Source organism: Antechinus flavipes, chromosome 1, assembly GCF_016432865.1.
Source record: "Antechinus flavipes isolate AdamAnt ecotype Samford, QLD, Australia chromosome 1, AdamAnt_v2, whole genome shotgun sequence".
Classification (NCBI taxonomy): Eukaryota; Metazoa; Chordata; class Mammalia; order Dasyuromorphia; family Dasyuridae; genus Antechinus; species Antechinus flavipes.
Window position 1 is genome coordinate 547,494,287 of NC_067398.1, and position 18,957 is coordinate 547,513,243.

The 18,957-nt window shown below is 38.4% G+C and overlaps 2 protein-coding genes across 2 annotated transcripts in view; one reads left to right on the forward strand and one right to left on the reverse strand.

Annotated features, from left to right (window-relative positions):
• ATXN1 (ataxin 1) overlaps positions 1–18,957 on the forward strand; it is a 654,648-nt gene that overhangs the window by 500,483 nt on the left and 135,208 nt on the right. The gene's annotated exons all lie outside the window — the stretch shown is intronic.
• GMPR (guanosine monophosphate reductase) overlaps positions 5,361–18,957 on the reverse strand; it is an 84,115-nt gene continuing 70,518 nt past the window's right edge. The window contains exons 8-9 of the mRNA XM_051970651.1: positions 17,426–17,585; positions 5,361–9,827 (exon numbers count right to left, since the gene is read on the reverse strand). Coding sequence (XP_051826611.1) covers positions 9,647–9,827; positions 17,426–17,585 — 341 coding nt within the window. The 3' untranslated portion in view covers positions 5,361–9,646. The remainder of the gene's footprint in view (positions 9,828–17,425; positions 17,586–18,957) is intronic.

Here is an 18,957-nt window from a genome sequence, read left to right on the forward strand (position 1 = left end):
TGAAATCAAATCTAGATTTCAGAGTTTGGTACAAAACAGGAAAAGGTATCAGAGTTTTCAGTCTTTCATTCCCAGAAATCTGAAATATTTGGGGGTTTGAGTTTGCATTTTTATAGTGGATTTAAGAGACTGTACCAATGGGGGGGGTGGGAAATAAGGGGGAGAAAACAAACTTACTGTTTCTATATTCGACTTGTAATAACTAAATGGAACAAATTTTCATCTGATATTTCTTCTGCCATTTAACATAGTACTTCCAACTCCTTCTAGAAATTTTCAGAGAATTCAATTATCAACTTAATTTTTGACTCTCTTGTTTGTTACTTGAAATTTAGCTCAAACCAGAACTAATTCTTTTTGTACCATTTTCTGAGGTGTACCAAAAACATCTGAGTAAGTTTAAAATAGCTTGAAACTCTTCTCGAATTTCCTTGAATTTTATTAACTTCTCAGCATGTTAGCAAATAGCAGTCATACTGCTTGTTTAGTGCTGTATTTTTTAAATGTTTCTGCTCGGAGAACTAGCTTAATCTTCCATACACTCTGCTCAGGGCACTTGGCATTCAATGGGTTTTATTTTTCTTTTCCTTTTTCTTTTCTTTCTTTTTAACCTTTGATAGTAAGAGAAATATAGGGCCACAGTCCAGACTTAGCTTTCATCAGCACTACTATAGATGGTGATTCACACGTACTCAGAAAGACACATACCTTTGGACAAACCAAGAATCAAGGACTTTCAAACTTACTGGACATATGGAATTATTCAACACTAAAATGGGAAAACATACACCATTTGGAGCAATAGGAACATAATCATAATTTATGTGCTTTCTATTTCAGGTATAGGAATTACAGAATAATCGATTCTTTTTCAATGTTATCCTATTTGATTCTCTTGCTTTATTTATTTTTTTTAGCATGTGCAATACTTCATGTGCCAATGTAGATTCACCAGTGTGCTGATAGCTCCCTTTCATACTCTTTTCTTTTGGTTATTCTTGCTCTCTTTCCCCAGAACCTTCTGTAGACATGGGGCAGATTTAAAAAATAATTCCTTACCACCCTTCTTCCTGCTTTTGTCACTGAGTACTGCATGCACAACTCAGGGGCAGGAGACTTTTCACCTTTTGAAGAAGTGTCCTATTTGTCTTCACATTTCAACAATAACAACCAACAAAACAGAAATGCAGACCAGACCCAGGAGTAAAGAAATTTTAAAAAAGTAAAGATTGAGCTGTAGTTTCCCCAGTGACAACAAAAGTGACGGTATAGATGTAAAGGGTAAATGGAGGGGACACAGATTCATGTGATGGATCCATCAGCAGTTTATCCAGGAATCAATGCATTTCCTAAATGGTCTTTTACATGAGTAGAAGTAAAACCAGTATCCTTGCCTGAAGTTGTATCTCTGGGTGAGTGTAGGTCCCAGTGTATCCTGGGTGCTGTCCAGACACAAGCATTGGTGCCCATTTCAGGACTGTGCTGTCAGCTACTCTCTTTGGAACCCAAGCCAAATGGTAGCGGCACCTTACTCAATAGCAGCAGCAACAACAGCATCTGTTACAGAAGATTCACTAGTATTGGGGGTGGGAGGGTTCCTTTCAACTGGCAGAAACTGGTTAGCCTTAGCTCACGGCTTCCAGAACTGTTGCTCCCAATACAATGAACTCACACTTTTGGTTGTTTTGGATTGTTTTGTTTTGTTTTGTTTTCTGTAGTGAAAATAACAATTACAGGCATAGAAATATTTAGGTATCATTGAGCTTAAGAAAATCAGTCATGTACCTCTCTGTACAATGCCCACTTTGCAATATTTACCAAGTTGGGTTTTTGTTTTGTTTCATTTTGTTTTGTTTTAACTAATAGCAGGCCTTTTCGTTTACAATGGAACACAATCACCAAGAAATTAGTCAGGGCAAACATAAATAATAATATTAATAATAATAATAATAATAAATAACAAAAACCTCTCTTTATAGGGATTTCTAAATATATAAATGACTGTTCCTTAGAGTGTTTAACTTAGGAATCGTTTCAGTTTGTCTGGGCCACATCGGGGTGGGGGGGATATAGAGTTCGATGCCACTTACCTCAAGTCCTTCTTAGTGGAAATCCAAATTTCATTTTCATTTTAATTCATATGATGACTTTCTCTTGATTTTTTTCCCCTCCCTATCCTTACCATCTTACCTCTATTCGCCTTCAAGTCATCTGAATTCAGGCTGGGACGATTTTTTTCTTCCGTTCCCAGTTATAACTCTGAATTGTGAATCTCCTCTCGTGTCAACTTTTTTGTGTATGTGTGTACCAGGAATTGGCATCACTACTCTGTCTCCCCTATCAAGGAACGTTGCGGAACCTTTCACACCTCTTAACTCAGGGATGGGGCTGGCGTGTGTGTGGTGCACTGATGTGTCCAGAAGCAGCACTTTGTCTGCTCTGGGGTAGGGTTGTTCAATTTCAAGGAGAGTTTGGATTTCCTGCATCATGTGGACTACTTCCTAGAGACTGCATAGGTTGCAATACAATGCTGCATGTTCAGAATGAACTGTAGCTTTTAGAGATCACAAAATCTACTCTGTGCACAAAGTTTTATCTTTACAGAAATCTGTTGCCAAAACTTTGGGTTTTTCTTTTGTCTATTTGTTTTTGTTTTTCAAAGGAAACAATTGACAATACCCTGTTAACACTTATGACTACTACTAAAGCAAATCAATTCCTTTTGGTGAAAAGCAAATCTGGAAAGCTTTCTAAGACACTAATGCCGTGTTATTTCAGAGATGGGCGAACCAGAGTTCTTAGGCTAGAAGGCCCCATTCACAAGATCTGGCAGTTGTCTCGGCTCCTGTGGAGGGAATGGCAACAGGACAAACAGTGACCTAGGCTGTGCTAAAACCCTTCACGATTCCTTTCTCGTGTCACCTACAATGGTACTCGAGAAGAATAGGGCCTGCATAATCTGCAGTCCTGCCCAATGCTGTGGTGGTGATGTGAAAAGCAAAGGAAATGAATTATACTTTTGTAAGTGGAGTGGGGGCTGTTAATTCCCTTTTTTGTGTTTAATCCCAAATTTCTGAAATGTAAAATTTAAAAACACTTTGAGTAATAGAGATATATATAGAGAAATGACTTTTCTTTTTTTTTTTTTAAAAAAAAAAAAGCACATATAATATAATATTGTGTTCAGCTGGTTTCTTCTATTTTCCAAGGACAGTGTTGTGTTTCTTTTGATAGGGAAATTCCAAACAACTTGCACACCTCTACTCCAGAGCTAAAATTTCTTTTACATAAAAGACCTCGCTTCAGATGTGTTACCTTACTGATAGAATCTTTCCTTGTAGCACTATACCTTGTGGAGATATTTTTTTTAATGTAAACCTAATTTGAAAAGCTTAAGAAAAAAACTTTTCTGAAGCACTCACATTGAGGAGTACAGGTAATTTTTTTTTTAAATTGCACAAAAGAAAAATGAATGTTGAAATGATTCATTCAGTGTTTGAAAGACATGGATCTGTTGAAACAGTGAGTTTCATACCTTGTTTGTAAAAAAAAAAAAAAAAAAAGCAGAGAAAGATTCCTTGGTTTATTTTTTTTCCTTTTTTGTAAATAGAAATTTGTCGTGTCTAAATGACGGGATTTGTATGGTTATGGCCAGGAGGAGTTACTATTTCAAAGGCTCTTAAACTACAACTATGCTTAATGTTATGTTTTTGTTACAAAAGTCCCTCTTTTGAGGGAGAAGGAACTCTATTCTGAGCTGAGAGCACTGTTCACCTGTATCTGTGCTACTAGTACTCAGAGCTTCTCCCTTCTCTCTCCCCACCCTTCCCAGTTTTGACTTGTAAGCCATTGCAACTCCTTTCCTTTTTTTTTTTTTTTTGAGATGTTTAATATTTTCAACACTTCCTGTTCCAACAAATCCAAAGAATATAATCTTGAACATGAAGTGTTTGTAACAAAGGATCCTCGCTACCAATAAATAAAGGACTCATTAGAAAAGAAAAAAAAAGTTGGCCTTTTGTCTCACCCTCCCCTCATACCTCATTGAAATGGGGGCCGTGGTAAAGACATGGATTTTGATTTGAAAGCAACAATTTATTTGCAACAGGTTACTTTAATTTTTTTTTTTTAATTCTTGTGATTCGAGGCCAAAATAAATGGAATGTGGAACAATTTCTGAGAAAAGAGCCCTTTTGTTCTGGTCCAAAGATCAGGTTGGAGAGCAGGAAACCTGAACAACTATGGAGTGAATGGGGGTGGGGGGGGGGGGTTATTGAAACCTACCCACAGTTCTTAAAATTCAGATTCTTTCCCCCTCCCTTATATTTGGTATTTAATTGTCTGGCCACATTTTGGGAAGGGGCAAAGAGCATGGCAGGGGAGTCAATTTGTGATATCCCCAAAACTTTCATAAAAATGGCTCAACTGTATTAACATTTAAGTGCATTTGACCAATAGGTAGTTTCTATACAATAATAATCTTTAAGGATTTCAGTAACTTTTCTTGTTATCTAAAATGACTCAAGTCTTCCACTGAGCATAAATTGGAGACGTTATCCAAGTTTTCTTTCTTTTTTTATTTGACAGTCATTTTCTTTCTGGGTGGTCAGAGAGCCTGTCTCCTTTCCCTTGGCTAATCTGTAGGCCTGTATTGGAAGCATTGTTTACAGTCATACTCACTGCAGCAGATACTGTCCTTCAAAGTACCACGGGAGAAAACAACCTTGAAGTGTCAGCTGGCTTTAATCAGCAGTTACCCCAAGAGTCTAGGTTCATGTCCCCTTTCTCACCTCCCCCCCACTCTGAAACTTAGATGACCTACCTGCCCTTAAGTTATTATATGGTTAAGGAGTGGAGTATTCCTCATAGACAGTCAATGGATGTTGAAACTCGATATTTATATACTTTAGATCATAGTCTTGCTTGGTTCTTAAGCATATGTTATTTCCATGAACACTGCCTTTCTGCAGTGTTAAAATAGGGATTCCCCATTACCCCCACTCTCTACCCACTAATTATGAACTCAAATTACAGTGTCAACTAAAAAGAGTTTTTATTATTTTTTTTTCCTTAGCCCTGTCAGTATTTTCTGTGGCCTTAGGCACAAAGAGAAAATCTTCATTTCTAGCCAGGGTCATCCATTCTGGGCCTAGAACCATTCTGAGATTTGTCCTGTTGGATGTTTTCCTGTTGGGTCATCCATCACACTTCCAATCTTCTGCCTCCCACGGGCCAAGTGAAAAGAGACACTGGAGATTTGTGTTGGGGGCACTGTTGGGCTGATGTGGCCAGTACCAAGGAGAACTAGGGAGGGAATCATGTTTTGCACCTTATTGAAAAGAAAAAATTTTAAGTGCATACATAGTTAAGAGCTTTTATTGTGACAGGAGAACTTTTTTCCATATGCGTGCATACTCTCTGTAATTCCAGTGTAAAATATTGTACTTGCACTAGCTTTTTTAAAACAAATATTAAAAAAATGGAAGAATTCATATTCTATTTTCTAATCGTGGTGTGTCTATTTGTAGGATACACTCGAGTCTGTTTATTGAATTTTATGGTCCCTTTCTTTGATGGTGCTTGCAGGTTTTCTAGATAGAAATTATTTCATTATTATAATAAAACAATGTTTGATTCAAAATTTGAACAAAATTGTTTTAAAGAAATTGTCTGTATACCAGTACAAGTTTATTGTTTCAGTATACTCGTACTAATAAAATAACAGTGCCAATTGCAAGTTTGTGTTTCTGCCTCTCTGTTAGGTTCCCAAAGATAAACAATGGGCCAGAGAAAAATCAGCAATCTGGGTTTTTATCTTCCCCCATTTTTGTCCAGCTTGACCATAGTCTTTCACAGGGCGGGCCTGTCAAGAAGGCACAAGTGAAAAGAGTTGTTCCCCTTCCCAGGTCTAACACCTACCTCACTTCATTTTTGCCTCCTTGAGACATAGTTCACAGAAAACAGGCACATTTCCACATCTGGCATCTTGGCTCATCCAGTTAAACATTTTTATTTCTCAAGAACTGAACAGTACCATTTTCAAGAATATTTGTTTTAAACAAGCATTTGGCAGCTCATGAACTTATGTGGCGTGAAGGATACCCTATATACAGTTCTGCTGTAGATACACTGTATACAGTTCTGCTATGAACTGACTTCTAAGGAAGAATTCATTCATTCATGTCATTCATCGTGCCTCACAAAAGCACAAGTAGTTATACTTCCCATTGTTTCCACTAGCATGACTCGTTCATCTCAAAGAGTTGCTGGACCATGAGCGTACATAGGAAATGACTGATGATACATGTATGTCTTTTAGAAATTGCCTATGTAAGCCAAGCTCAAGGAGAACCAAAAATGATCGTTTATCAGCTTCCTTCTGATGAAAGATAGATGCTCCCTGGCACCAGGGTGTTTGCTGTCCTGCTAAAGTCATCTAGTGCAAGTGGGAGAGAGGAAGGGGACATTTTCACCAGAAAATATCCATGCAGAAACTTACCTAAGCCACATTAGGAAGCTCATTCTATTAGCCTAATTGGAACACTGCTTATGCTTTTTAGCTCTACTTCTCAGGTAACATTCTCATGTCTGATGTGGACTCCTCACTGCTTATCAGATTTAAGATTGGAATAAATGAAGAGGAAATAATGGTGCCCACATGTCAGAAGGTAAAGAAAAGCTGGATCACTTTCAACTGGAACTAAGGAAAGCCTCTGGTCATCTCCCATCCTGGCAGCCAGCAGGCTAAAATTTACAAGTTTCTAAAATTAGGTACCTCTCCTGAAGCATCCTGACCAAGCTCTCACCATTCTGACCAGGATGGCCCTGCTCTCCTTAGCAGATAATCCAATTTTAACAACATAGCCAGGAGCAATTCTGATAGGAAGATTTGGGTCCGTGACAATATACAGCTCTTTACTGAGTTGGCTAGGCTAGACTAAGAACATTTAGCCAATCTGCTGCATAGAGAGGATTTTGAAATATTATAAAATGCTATCAGTTCAGCCAAAGTCAAGAGAAGCGTTCAGAATCCATATTATTTAAGGCAGTTGTTGAGCAAGTAAGTAACCCTAACACTGTGTCAACATCTCCTGGCTCAACTTTATTTAGGAGGGCAGCCCCAGTGCTCTTTTTTATGACTCACACATGGAAAAACCTTTGCAGGATAAGTCATCTGTCCATTCAGTCAACACCAAGGCAAGTGACAGTTGCACAAGGATGCTACCAAGCCCAAGTGGGGGGGTCAGCTTAGATTCCTTTCTTTCTATCTGCAACTCAGCCCAGCTACTGAAGCAACATTTGTTGTTCAGTCATTTTCAGTCCTGTTCAACTCTTTGTGACCCCATCCTTATGGTCCCTTCCCACACCAAATATATATATACATACATATATATGTATGTATATATCCTATGAGAGACAGATCTAGGACCCTGCCCCATTATCCCACAAAATGGGCAATAGTTAGCCCTAAGTCAGTAGAGTTATAAGTTAATAAACAACATATTTCTACATGTGGGATTTACTATTGTCTCATCATGTTTTCACCTTGGGGGTGAGAGGGAAGACCAAAGGGAAGAAAATTAGGTATAATTAAAAGATGTTTGTTGCTAGGGGTAAAAGGGATTTTTTTAAAAAACAATTTACTTTCATGTTTTCCTTCTATCTCCCCCAAATCCACCAGCAACACCCCATTCCCTACCCCCAAAAAATCTCTCTTCAATTAGTGCTTAAAATGAATTATTTCAAAAAAGAAACAGTAACTATAAAGAGGATGGGGCAAAGGAAAGCCATTTTTCATAAGGCATATGCTCTTCCTCCATCCAAAAAAAAAAGTACTAAAAGTGTGATACTTGATATTTCAAGGACAGGTTCATACCCTGCTTTATCCCAGTTCTACCATTAATTGATCTGAATGATTATGAGCATGTCAGTCTCTCTGGGTCTCAGTTTCCTCCCATAAAATGAGACAGTTGTACTAGAGAGTCTCTAAGGTTCTTTCCAAATCTGAATCCCCATCCATCACCCACATTAACCAGAAGTTGCAATGTTTTCCCAATAGTAACTCACTTACACATTTATCTTTATATAGCATTAAGAGCTATGTTCATGTATTTGGGGAGAGGCAAGAGGTAAAATTGCCTTCACTAAACTTGAAGATATTGGCAAGATATGTGCCTCAAGAGTCCTGAAAAGATTGACAATTTTCCAGTCTATGCCTCATGCTTCAAATACCTGTAAGTAAAAAATGAGGCTGAATTTGATATTCTGTATGGTCAAGCACCAGAGGTAGACTTATTTCACTGGTCAAAATCACACATTTCCTATTATGTCCACATTCTTCTCCCCCACCCCCCCACCCCCCCAAAAGCCTCCCTCATCTCAAAGGAGACTCAGTTTCTGGGTATTGTCTTGTGATTGGTAAAAAACAAAGGCTGCTTTCAGTTGCTCAAACTTTCCAGTGTATTGATATCCAAGTAACTCTTTAAAACATGGAGCTAGCCATTGATCCAGCTATTCATTGGTTAATTTGTCACCATGATTTCCTGTGAGATTCTTCTGGGAACCACAGGTACTTCCTGGAAAATGTCATTGTAATCTGTCAATTACTCTACCATTACATAGTAGTTACATGTTATCCATTATCAGAAATCGTCATTACCATATCCAAGGGAAGTATCTTAATTTAGAATCTTCCTTCTACATTCTAGTAGAGCTACACTAATGGGAGCTCCATCCCATTACCAGTAGTGGTGGTCTCTTCATTACAAAGGTCTCACTAGGATTTTTACAAGAGGCTGTAGTACTTTTAATGTGAGCACACAACTAAACACATGTTCTTTGTAAAGGATGGGGTTGAGGAAAAGGGGGAAAAATCCAAAGAGGGGAAAGCCAACACCAGCCCAGCCTTCCCCCAGTAACAAGCTCAATGGAAGATGTACTTATGACAACATCCCTAGAAGGCACATGTAATGAACCTCTGGCCTCCACAGATCAAAGATGAGGGCCCAAACCCTAATCATCTCAAAGCTCCCTTAGAAGATCCAGGTTTCATGTTCTTATACTTACAATCTTCCCTTGGTATTTTCTCAGGAACCAAGGTTACTACCCTATCTGACTGGCTTTGCTGGGACCTCCTCCTCCCCAGGGAGCCTGCCAAGACACCACTGGGCAGTAGTCACCACTAGGGAAACACTGTCTGACTTCTAATCCTGGTAAATACTAGTTGGTTACCACATCTGAAGGACACACAGAAAAATTCCCAAATAGTGGGCTTGATTCTGGCAAGTGGAAAGTCCAGCCATCAACTGTGAAGACACAGCTTTATATTAAAGTGAAAACTATTTTCTTTTTTTTAAAAAAATGGAAGGATCTCACATGGATTTCAACAATGAGAGTGCTTGTTGAAGGCAGCAAACACTCTGCACTGGGCTTGGCTACTAAGTCCACCCCAGTTACATGCCTGCAGGAGATGCTAGTTATGGGCTCCAGAGGCCCTCCTGCTGCTCAGAGAATGAGCAAGAAGAGGAGGCATCTTCCATCATGAGGAGCCAGAAAGCTCTTACACAAGACAAGAAGGGAGACTGTGGGCAAAGCGGGTGCATGTCAAAGCTTCCACTCTAGTTGAATGGGTTTTCGGTCCCCCAGGTTAGCTAAAGACCGTGTTGTGCTGCTGGGTAACCCGGATAAATGTCGTCCTCCGACTGAGCTCTTTGAGTTTGGCAGCACCAACGTAGGTACAGGTGGATCTCAGACCCCCCAAGATATCCAGGATAGTGTTTTCCACATTTCCTTTGAAAGGCACTTCCACGGTCTTGCCTTCTGAGGCCCTGGGAACAGAAAGGAAAAAAAATATATTATTCTGGGTTTATTTTTTTTCTTCACGCCTTGCTTTTAAAAGTCTCTGCTTTAGCATTTCAGTAAGATGGCAAGGTTTTCTCCTTTGGGCCCATACAAAGCCTGAAACTCATGAAATCTCAGCTAAAAATAAAAGCAAAGTCTCCAGGATCTGAGATTTACCACTAGCTATCAAATCCCCATACTGAGCAAATAAACATTCCTCCATAACAACTTCTGACTCCAGTGTAGAGCTGAGATTAGAACACAGAGAACAGGAAATGTGTGTCCTCACAAGAGACTCCCACACCAAACTTGAAAGGTAACTAAAATTCCATTCTACCTTAACCCATAGACATCTTATGAATTACCAATAGCCCAGAACATTGGCTATTGTTTCTAGGGAGGAGGCAATACATTGTTTTATTTCTGGGCAGACATTTCCTTTCTCCTCCAAGCTTTGAAAGATGTTACTTAGGTACCTCACTCTTCCCATGTCAAAGCCACAACAGGGCTTCTATCAAGAACTTGAAGCTTACCTGAATGAAGCTGAGGATATCTGCCCAGCCAGAGCTTTTTGAGGACAGAGAGGGAAAGCTGAGGAGAAGGAAGCTGAGATTCCTTGCTCACCTTGAGCATCATGAAAGGTAGAAGATCTATCATCCCAAAGTCTAGATTGCTAGCAATGCAAAAGATCCATCCCCCAAGCCCCCACTCTCACCCTCTTCACATGGGGACTCTCTTGCTTCTCATTGTACTCATGCTAGATTACCTGTATTCCCATCATCACCATTTTGCAAATAAGTTATACCATATGATTCAAGGCAATTCCAATATACTGGATGGAAAATGCCATCTGCATACAGAGAGAGAACAATGGAGGCTGCATATATATATACACGGAAGCATAGTATCTTCACCTTTTTTTTGTTATTGTTTGTTTGCTTGGACTTTTTTTCTTTTTCTCATGATTTTTCCCTTTTGATCTGATTTTTCTTGCACAACATTACAAATATGGAAATATGTTTAAAAAGATTGCACAAGCTATATCAGATTGCTTGCTGCCTTGGAGAGGGAAGAGGTAAGAGAAGGAGGGAGAAAAATTTGGAATATAAAATTTCACAAAAATGAATGTTGAAAACTCTCTACATATATTCAGAAAAATAAAATACTATTAAAAAAACAAGTTACACCATATTTATCCAGGCTATCCTCCATGTTTGGAATACAGTTTGCTTTGCCACTTCTTCTTAGAATCCCTAGCTTCCTTAATGCACAGCTCACATGCATCTCCTACAGGAGATCTTTCCTGATCCCTCTCCCCCATTGTTATCAACCTTTCTCTCTCTTGAAATTAATTTAATATGTTTTCTATTTATATATGTACATAAGATCTTCTCAAATAGATTATAAGGTACCTGAGAGCAAAGCATATTTTGTTTTTATATCCCTTGTACCTAGCACAGTACTTGAGACACAGAAGGAACTTTGAGAAATATTCTTTGAATGGAATTGAATTCAGTGTGTCTCCTCAATCAATCAACAAACATTTATTAAGCACATCTCACTATGTGCCTGCCCCAAGGCTTTACTGGAGATACAAATACAAAAGTGATACAGTCCCTGCCCTCAGGGAGATTATACTCCCCTGGGGAAGACAACGTGAATGTATATAGGTTTATACAAAACAGATACATAGTGATTTGGGGAGTGGAAATGAGGAAAGCCTTCACGTATGTTTAAAAGAAGGTAGGGATTTTAAGCAATGGAAGGAAGGAAGGAAGGAATATATTCCAGGCATGGAAAAGGATCAGGCATAAAGAAGGGTAATAGGGTACTATGTTGGAAGAACAGTAAAAAAGCTGGATTAAAATTAGACTGGACTGCATAACTGGGTAAAATGATCAATATGAAGTAAAGTTTGAAAGTTGAAGAAGAAAATGGCAATATCTTTGCCAACAAAACCCCAAATGGGGTTACAGAGAGTTGGAAATGACTGAAATAACTGAAAACAATAACAACAATAGCTTTCCAGCTTCAGGTTTAGTGCTTTATTCATTGTACCACGTAACAGGGCAAGTGTAACATGAAGAGGACTTAAACAAGGATTGCCAACATGGGTAGAAATATATGGGTGGTTATGAAAAATGTTGTAGGAGTAGAAAAGACAAGATTTGCCAAACTGTTTGTTTGTATATGTGCTATAAGAATAAAGGATGACAAAGAGGTTGTGAATCTCAGTGAGACTGGAAACATGGTGTTATCAACTATTCAGAAAAAGGATGGGTTGGGGAGATAAAAGGAGAAATTAGTCAGTTCTATTTCAGATATGTTGAGTCTGAGTTGCCTAGAGGACATACAGATGGAAATGTCCAATAGATAGTTGGGACTGGGGCTCAAGAGAAAAATTAAAGCTATAAAATGAAGGTAATTACCCTAACTGATCAGCCTCACAGGGATGGTCCAAGGAATAAGTGGTGAATGATTGCCAAGGAACTATTAAAGCATAAGGAGTTGTGTCCTAATTGAATGTAATGTCAAAATAGGAGAAGCTGCCTCATGAAGGAGAGGTCATTGTAATAAGCATCTCTTATCCATAAGTCATTTCTAGCATTTTGAATAGTGCTCCAGGGCCCCTAGCCATGTAAGTGGAGCCCTGGCCAGTGGTTTGCTTGAGTGGGACTTTAATTATTTCAATGTTTTCTTTCTAGAACAGTGTCTTGATACTCGTGAATCTTTCATTCTCTGTTATGTTTAAACCCTCCTGAAATTACAGGAGACTTGTTTCTTTCAGTTCCTCAGTTTCTATTTTGGTATGCTAAATTGGAGTCCATCCCTCCTCAGCCCCGACTCTGAATAAAAAGCAGATGCAACAGCTGAAGATTTAAAGAAATTGGTTCAAAGAAAAATTAAATCTGTCCTAAGTAGGGGAGCTAGCCATTTCTTTTCTGCAATGGTCCTGTTTATATAACTGTTTTTGTGCAGAGTAGCACCAGTCTCTCAAACAGGAACAACGAATTTTGATAGATCATTAAGCTTCTTGGCACTAGGCCCAGGCTCCCACTTGAGGTAGGAATTCCGCCCTCCTCTCCCTAGCAGCACTGTGTAACCTGATGTATCAGTTACCACATGGGAAAAGGAGGTCTCTCTGAGGCTATTGAGGCTTTGAAAGGATGAGCTGTGTCTCTTGTTCTCAATTATAAGGAAGGTTCCAAAGCATTTGCATAACATCCTCCTCCCACTGAAGCCCCCAACCACCTTCCAAGTCCATAAATTAGAGAATAAGAAAGAGGAGAACAGAAGTCTGACAGGATGATAGTTTACAGGGTATCTTTCTTAAAGAGTATTAAAGCTCAAATTCCCTAGCAACAACATTGGATTAGAAATTTGGAAACTTGAGGTCTCAAATAATCTTGTCCATCCCCCTCATTTTGCATAGGAGAGAATCGAGGCTAAGAAAAATTAAATGATATACTTTAGCTCAAAAGCTAGTGAGTTGTAAAGAAACAGGTTTTTCTAACTGACTCCAAAGCTTGCATTCTTTACTTACATGCAACACTTGTTGTCGGTTGTTTCAAATGGAATTCTCTTGGCAGATACTGGTGTAGTATGCCATTTCTTTCTCTAGCTCAATTGACAAATGAGGAAATTGAGGCAGAGTTAAGGACTTGCCCAGGATCACACACCTAAGGAGTGTCTAAGGCTAGATTTGAAATTAGGTCTTCCTGCATCCAGGCACTGTGCTCTAGTTGCCCACTTACCCACAGTTCTCTATTAATTCTGCAATAAAACACTAACTCCACTAAGTGGTAGTTCAATGTCCCAATATGGCTTCAGCTTACATTTCTGACCTATTCCCTACTGATGTCCTTCATGCTCCCTACACTGAAGTCCAACTTTGGCACACCCCTGGTGACCTCTGTGCCATTGCCCAGGCTCCCATGTGCCTGAAGTAGACTTGTACATGTTTAGTGAAAGGATCTCTTTGAATTGGCAGGTTCTTTAAAAAGTCATCCAGTGCCATTTCTATTAAAAAAGCTTTCCTGATCCCTATTATCCCTCTACTCCTTAGTCCTTTTTTCTTATTCAAATTATATCATATTTACTGTTTGCATGTAAGTAGGTCACTAAGTGGAATGGTGGAAAGAGCATTGAATTGGATTCAAGATCTGCATTCAAATTCAGCCTTAGATGCTTATTGTCTGTGGGACCCTGGGCAAGTCACTTTACCCCTCTCAATAGCCACATCTGTAAAATGAAGAACAGGAAGAGATAAGTGTCTATTTAAAAACTACCATGTACCAGACACTGTGCTATGTACTTTACAATATCATCTCATTTGATTCTTATAATAATCCTGGGAGACTGATGCTTTATTACCCCCATTTTAAAGATAAATTTAGGCAAACAGAAGTGCCCAGCATCACACAGACAGTGAGTATCTGAGTCTGAATTTGAATGCAGATCTTCTTTCACTTCACTGAGGCATCTAACAACTTAATAGCTACAACAAAAAATAATATCACCTACCTCCCAGTACTGAAGTGAGAATAAAAATGAAATCAAATTTGTAAAGTACTTTATAATCTTAAAATTCTATATAAATGTTATCATTACTATTATTAAATATTATATGCCCTAATAGAATATTAGCTTTATATCCTCAGCACCTAACACAGTGCCCTTTATACAGTAGGCATTTAATATATAGTTATTGAATTGAATTAAATTTAACTATCAGAATTTGATAGCTATCCAGTTTACTTTGTAAAGTCTTTTATCTCCTCTTTTGTATTAGGAAGTGAATGAAGGACAAACAACAATAATAGAAAGTGATGTAATATTCTGTGGAATGATATAAATTATGAATTATATTACAGGGTTTATCACACACACACACACAGAGTCCAGGTTATCATTGGTGGTCATTCATGAAAGTCTCTTTTGGCAATAAGTTAACATAATTTAATATTTAATTATACTGCTCCATCAACTGTCCAGTTTTTCCATCTGTGCCTCAAGGAAGCTTTGAAAATTGGCTACATTTAAGTAAATTTAGAAAATTATCTGAATACCATTCTGTGGTCTAAACAGCAGTTACATTATGAAACACCCAAAGCCATAATTTCCAAGCCTGGTGACTGCTATATGACTTCCCTACAGGCTGAAGGTGATGCTATTACAGCATTCCCCGAATGCTCCTAAGGAAGACAGTTCCAGTCACAATCTCACTGAAACTAGGAAGGATGCTCCCAGGATAATATGACCTAGCAGTAATAGTGTAAACCCTAGGTCCCAAAATAATCATTGTCACTCAGAAGACATGTTAGCATGAAAAAAATTCTGAATTTGGAGTCAGAGGCAATGGGTTCAAATCCCAGTTTTGCCACTTATTACCCCAAGTGATCCTCTTACCTTGATGGGCTAATCATCTCTCAAGGATAGGATGGCCTATATTACTTTGCAAAAATCATCCTTTTCAAAAGCATTGTCTTCTATATGACAGCTGATCTAGGTACTGGGGACACAGAGACAAAAATAAATCACATCCTTCCCTTGAAGAATTTACATTGTATGGCGGAAGGAAGAGGGACAATATGGATCCAGGAAAAAAAATATACACACATGAAAAAATATATATACATAACAAATACATGTGTGTGTGTGTATATATAAATATAAATGTATATAAATACATACAAATGGAAGGATTTCTTGGGGTAATCAAGTGGATGAAGCTACAGAGTGGGATCAAGGTAGGCCAAACTCTGAAGGAAGCTGGGAATTCTAAGAGGCAGAGCTGAAAAAGAAATTTATTCTAGGCATGAAGGACAGTTTATGCAAAGACATGGAGGCAAGAGATTAAATGTTATGTATGAAAAACAGAAGAAGACCAATTTGGCTGGAATATCAATTGTGTGACATAGATAGCACTTAAACAAACAAGTGCTTTAATGCTGGCTAAACACTTCACAAGGTGGCTGTGTAGTACAGTGAATGAGTATTGGGCTTGCAATTAGGAAGATTTCCCCTCATAGGTTCAAATTCCACATCAGAAATTTATAAGTTGTGTGACCCTAGGCAACTCCCTTTACTTGGTTTCCTTATTTGTAAAAATGAGTTGGAGAAGGAAATGGCAAACCCCTTCTGTATCTTTGCCAAGAAAACCCCTAATGGAATTACAGAGTCGGACAAGACTTAAAATAACTGAACAATGAATAAACACTTTACATTTTACTTCATCTGATCTTCCCAACAACCATGTGAGGTAGCACATTTCTTTATTTTATTAGATGAAGGAACTGAGGCAGACAGGGGTTCAATGACTTATCCAGGATCACACAGCTGGCAGGTATCTGCGCCATGACTTAAATTCACTTCCTGCTCCAAGGCAAGTGTTCTAGCCACTGTGAAACCTAGCTTTCTCTAAGAGAAGAGTAATTGATAGCAAGCCTGGATAGAAAGGTTGCAACCAAATTATAAGGGTTTAGACTCCAAACATAAGACTTTGTATTTTATCCTAGAAGGAATAAGAAACTATTGAAGGTTATTGAGCAAGGAAGTGACATGATTAAACCTGAGAGTAACAATTTGGCAGCTGTACAGAAGATGGAAAGGAGAAAAGACTGACTGAATGTAGTTACAATTAGGAAGATTTCCCCTCTGTTAGAAGTACAAGGAAGAGGCAATAGAAAGCTGAACCAGGGAGGTTGGTTGTGATATGAAGGGCAAAAAAGAAACAGATCTGAGAATATGGAGGCAAAATCAACAAGATGACAACTCAATGGATAATAGGGATAAAAGATAGTGAAGAATGAAAGATAACTCCCAGATGGAAGGATAAGCATGTCCTGAAAAGAAAAAAGGAAGTTAGGAGAAGGAGAGTTAGCCGTGAGATTAATAAGCGTGACGTTTAAAAAAAAAAAAAAAAAAAAGGTCATTGGATTTGATAATTAAGAGACTACTGGTAATCTGGGGAAAATGAGTTTTAGGTGAGTGATGAAGAATGAAGCTAGATTCCAAGGGGTTGAGAAATGAGTGGGAGGTGAGAAAGGAGAGAAAAGTGAAGACAGCTTTTCCCCCTAGGAGTTTGGCTGCAAAAAGGAAGAAAGATATAAGATAATAATGTGAGGAGATGAGATGTTAGAATCCAGTGAAGGGTTTTTTTTTGTTTTTTTTTTAAGGCTAAAGGAACATTTGGCACATTTTTAAACAAAAAGGAAGGAGCCAGGGAACAAGGAAAGTTAGAAAATTAAGGAGGGAGAAGGGATCCTTGGGAAATAAGAGTTTCTAGAAGAAAGGCAAGGAAGCATCACAACTAGCACCCAAATCAGGTTCCCTAAAAGTTTTAATTATACTTTAAAAAAGAAAGACCAGATCTCTCTCTAGTTAAATCAACTCAGGGTACATTTTTCCAGTCCTTCCCCAGAGCACTTTCCAAAAGAAAAATAGACAAGAAAGACATGCAGCTCATTTCCTTTTAGCTGAGCTCCATCCCATTTCTATCATCCCCAACATAAGAACACAAAGCAGCTGGAGAAATTTAAGACTGAACCAATTCAAAGTCAGAATGCTCCGGCTGCTGTCTCACCTGTATTCAGCAACTCGTCCTGAGTGTTTCTTCATTGCTGTTTCAGAACTCATCCCGTAGAAGAGTTTTACCTTTTGACCATTCCTCTCAATCACTTCACCAGCACATTCCGTGTGACCTGAGAACATCCCTCCCAGCATGACAAAGTCAGCACCAGCTCCTGCAAAGGGACAAGGAAAATAGATCTAAAGGGCAAATTCAAAATCATCTCTGGGACCAATGTGGACACAACACACTACCAAGTGTGCCTACAGCAAGCCCACCTGTGCCACCTAAATGAGACAGACTGATGTCCCCCAGGAGTCAGGAGGCTTTAGCTTTCAACACATAATCCAAACACTGAATGGCAGAGGCAATGGGCAGGTTAATTAAAATTGATGGTTGGTACTGTGGGTAATCATTCAAAATGCTGATGAGAGAAGTCTATAAAAGAGTGATTACCATACAAACAGAAAGCCAACTCCCATATAGGCTCATGGATATGTAAGAGCTAGAAAGGCTCTCTTAGAGGTCATCTGAGCTACCTTTTGACTCAAAGTCACTTAATGCATGGCTTTATGACTTCATTTATTTATTCTTTTTAAAAATTCATGTCATTTGTTTATTTGCTTATTTATTTACTGTTTGCTAATTTATTTATTTATTCCACAAAAACTCTATCACCTTAGATAAGCCACTTCCCTCTGAATTTTGGTTGCCCCAACTGTAAAATGAAATGACTAGAATAGATGAAGTCAAAGAATTCTTTCAGGTTGAGAACCCACAACTCAGGGCTTAGCCAAGTGCCTGGTATATAGTATGTGCTTAATAAATTATTGACTTACTGATTTTCTAGTGCCTATTTAAATATCCTCCAGGGAAAGGGACTGTGCCTTTATAACTGTCTTCTTCTACTCTGACTCTTCAGAAGGGAACTCAAGTGCATTACATGTTACATAACGTTTACATAAGATGACAAGGTTGAATATATTGGAGAAAGTCTATGGAAGTCGGAAAAGCTTTAGATTTCTCAGACATCATCTTCTCACTTTAAAATTTCCACTGAATAATCATAATAATTAACATTTATATAGCACTTTAAGGTTTGCAAAGCACTTTAAAGGAGACATATTGCATTTCGGGGCAGCTAAGTGGTACAGTGGATAGAGCACCAGCCCTGAAGTCAGGAGGACCTGAGTTCAAATCTGATCTCAGACACTTAGTACTTCCTAGCTGTGTGACCCTGGGCAAGTCACTTAGCTCAAACTGCCTTAACAATTTTATATTTTATATATATATATGTATATATATTACACACACATATACATACACATATGTATAATTTGATCCTCACCAGAACCCTGGGAAATTGGTGATTTATTTTACCCCATTTTACAGATGAAGAAGCTGAGGCAAGGATGAAGTGACTTGTCCAAGGTCACATAGTAGTGAATATTGGAAACAGATTTTGACTACATATCTACCTGACTCCAGGTCCATAAATCTATGCACTGTACCTCCTAGCTGCCTACGATATTATAAAAAGGAAGCAA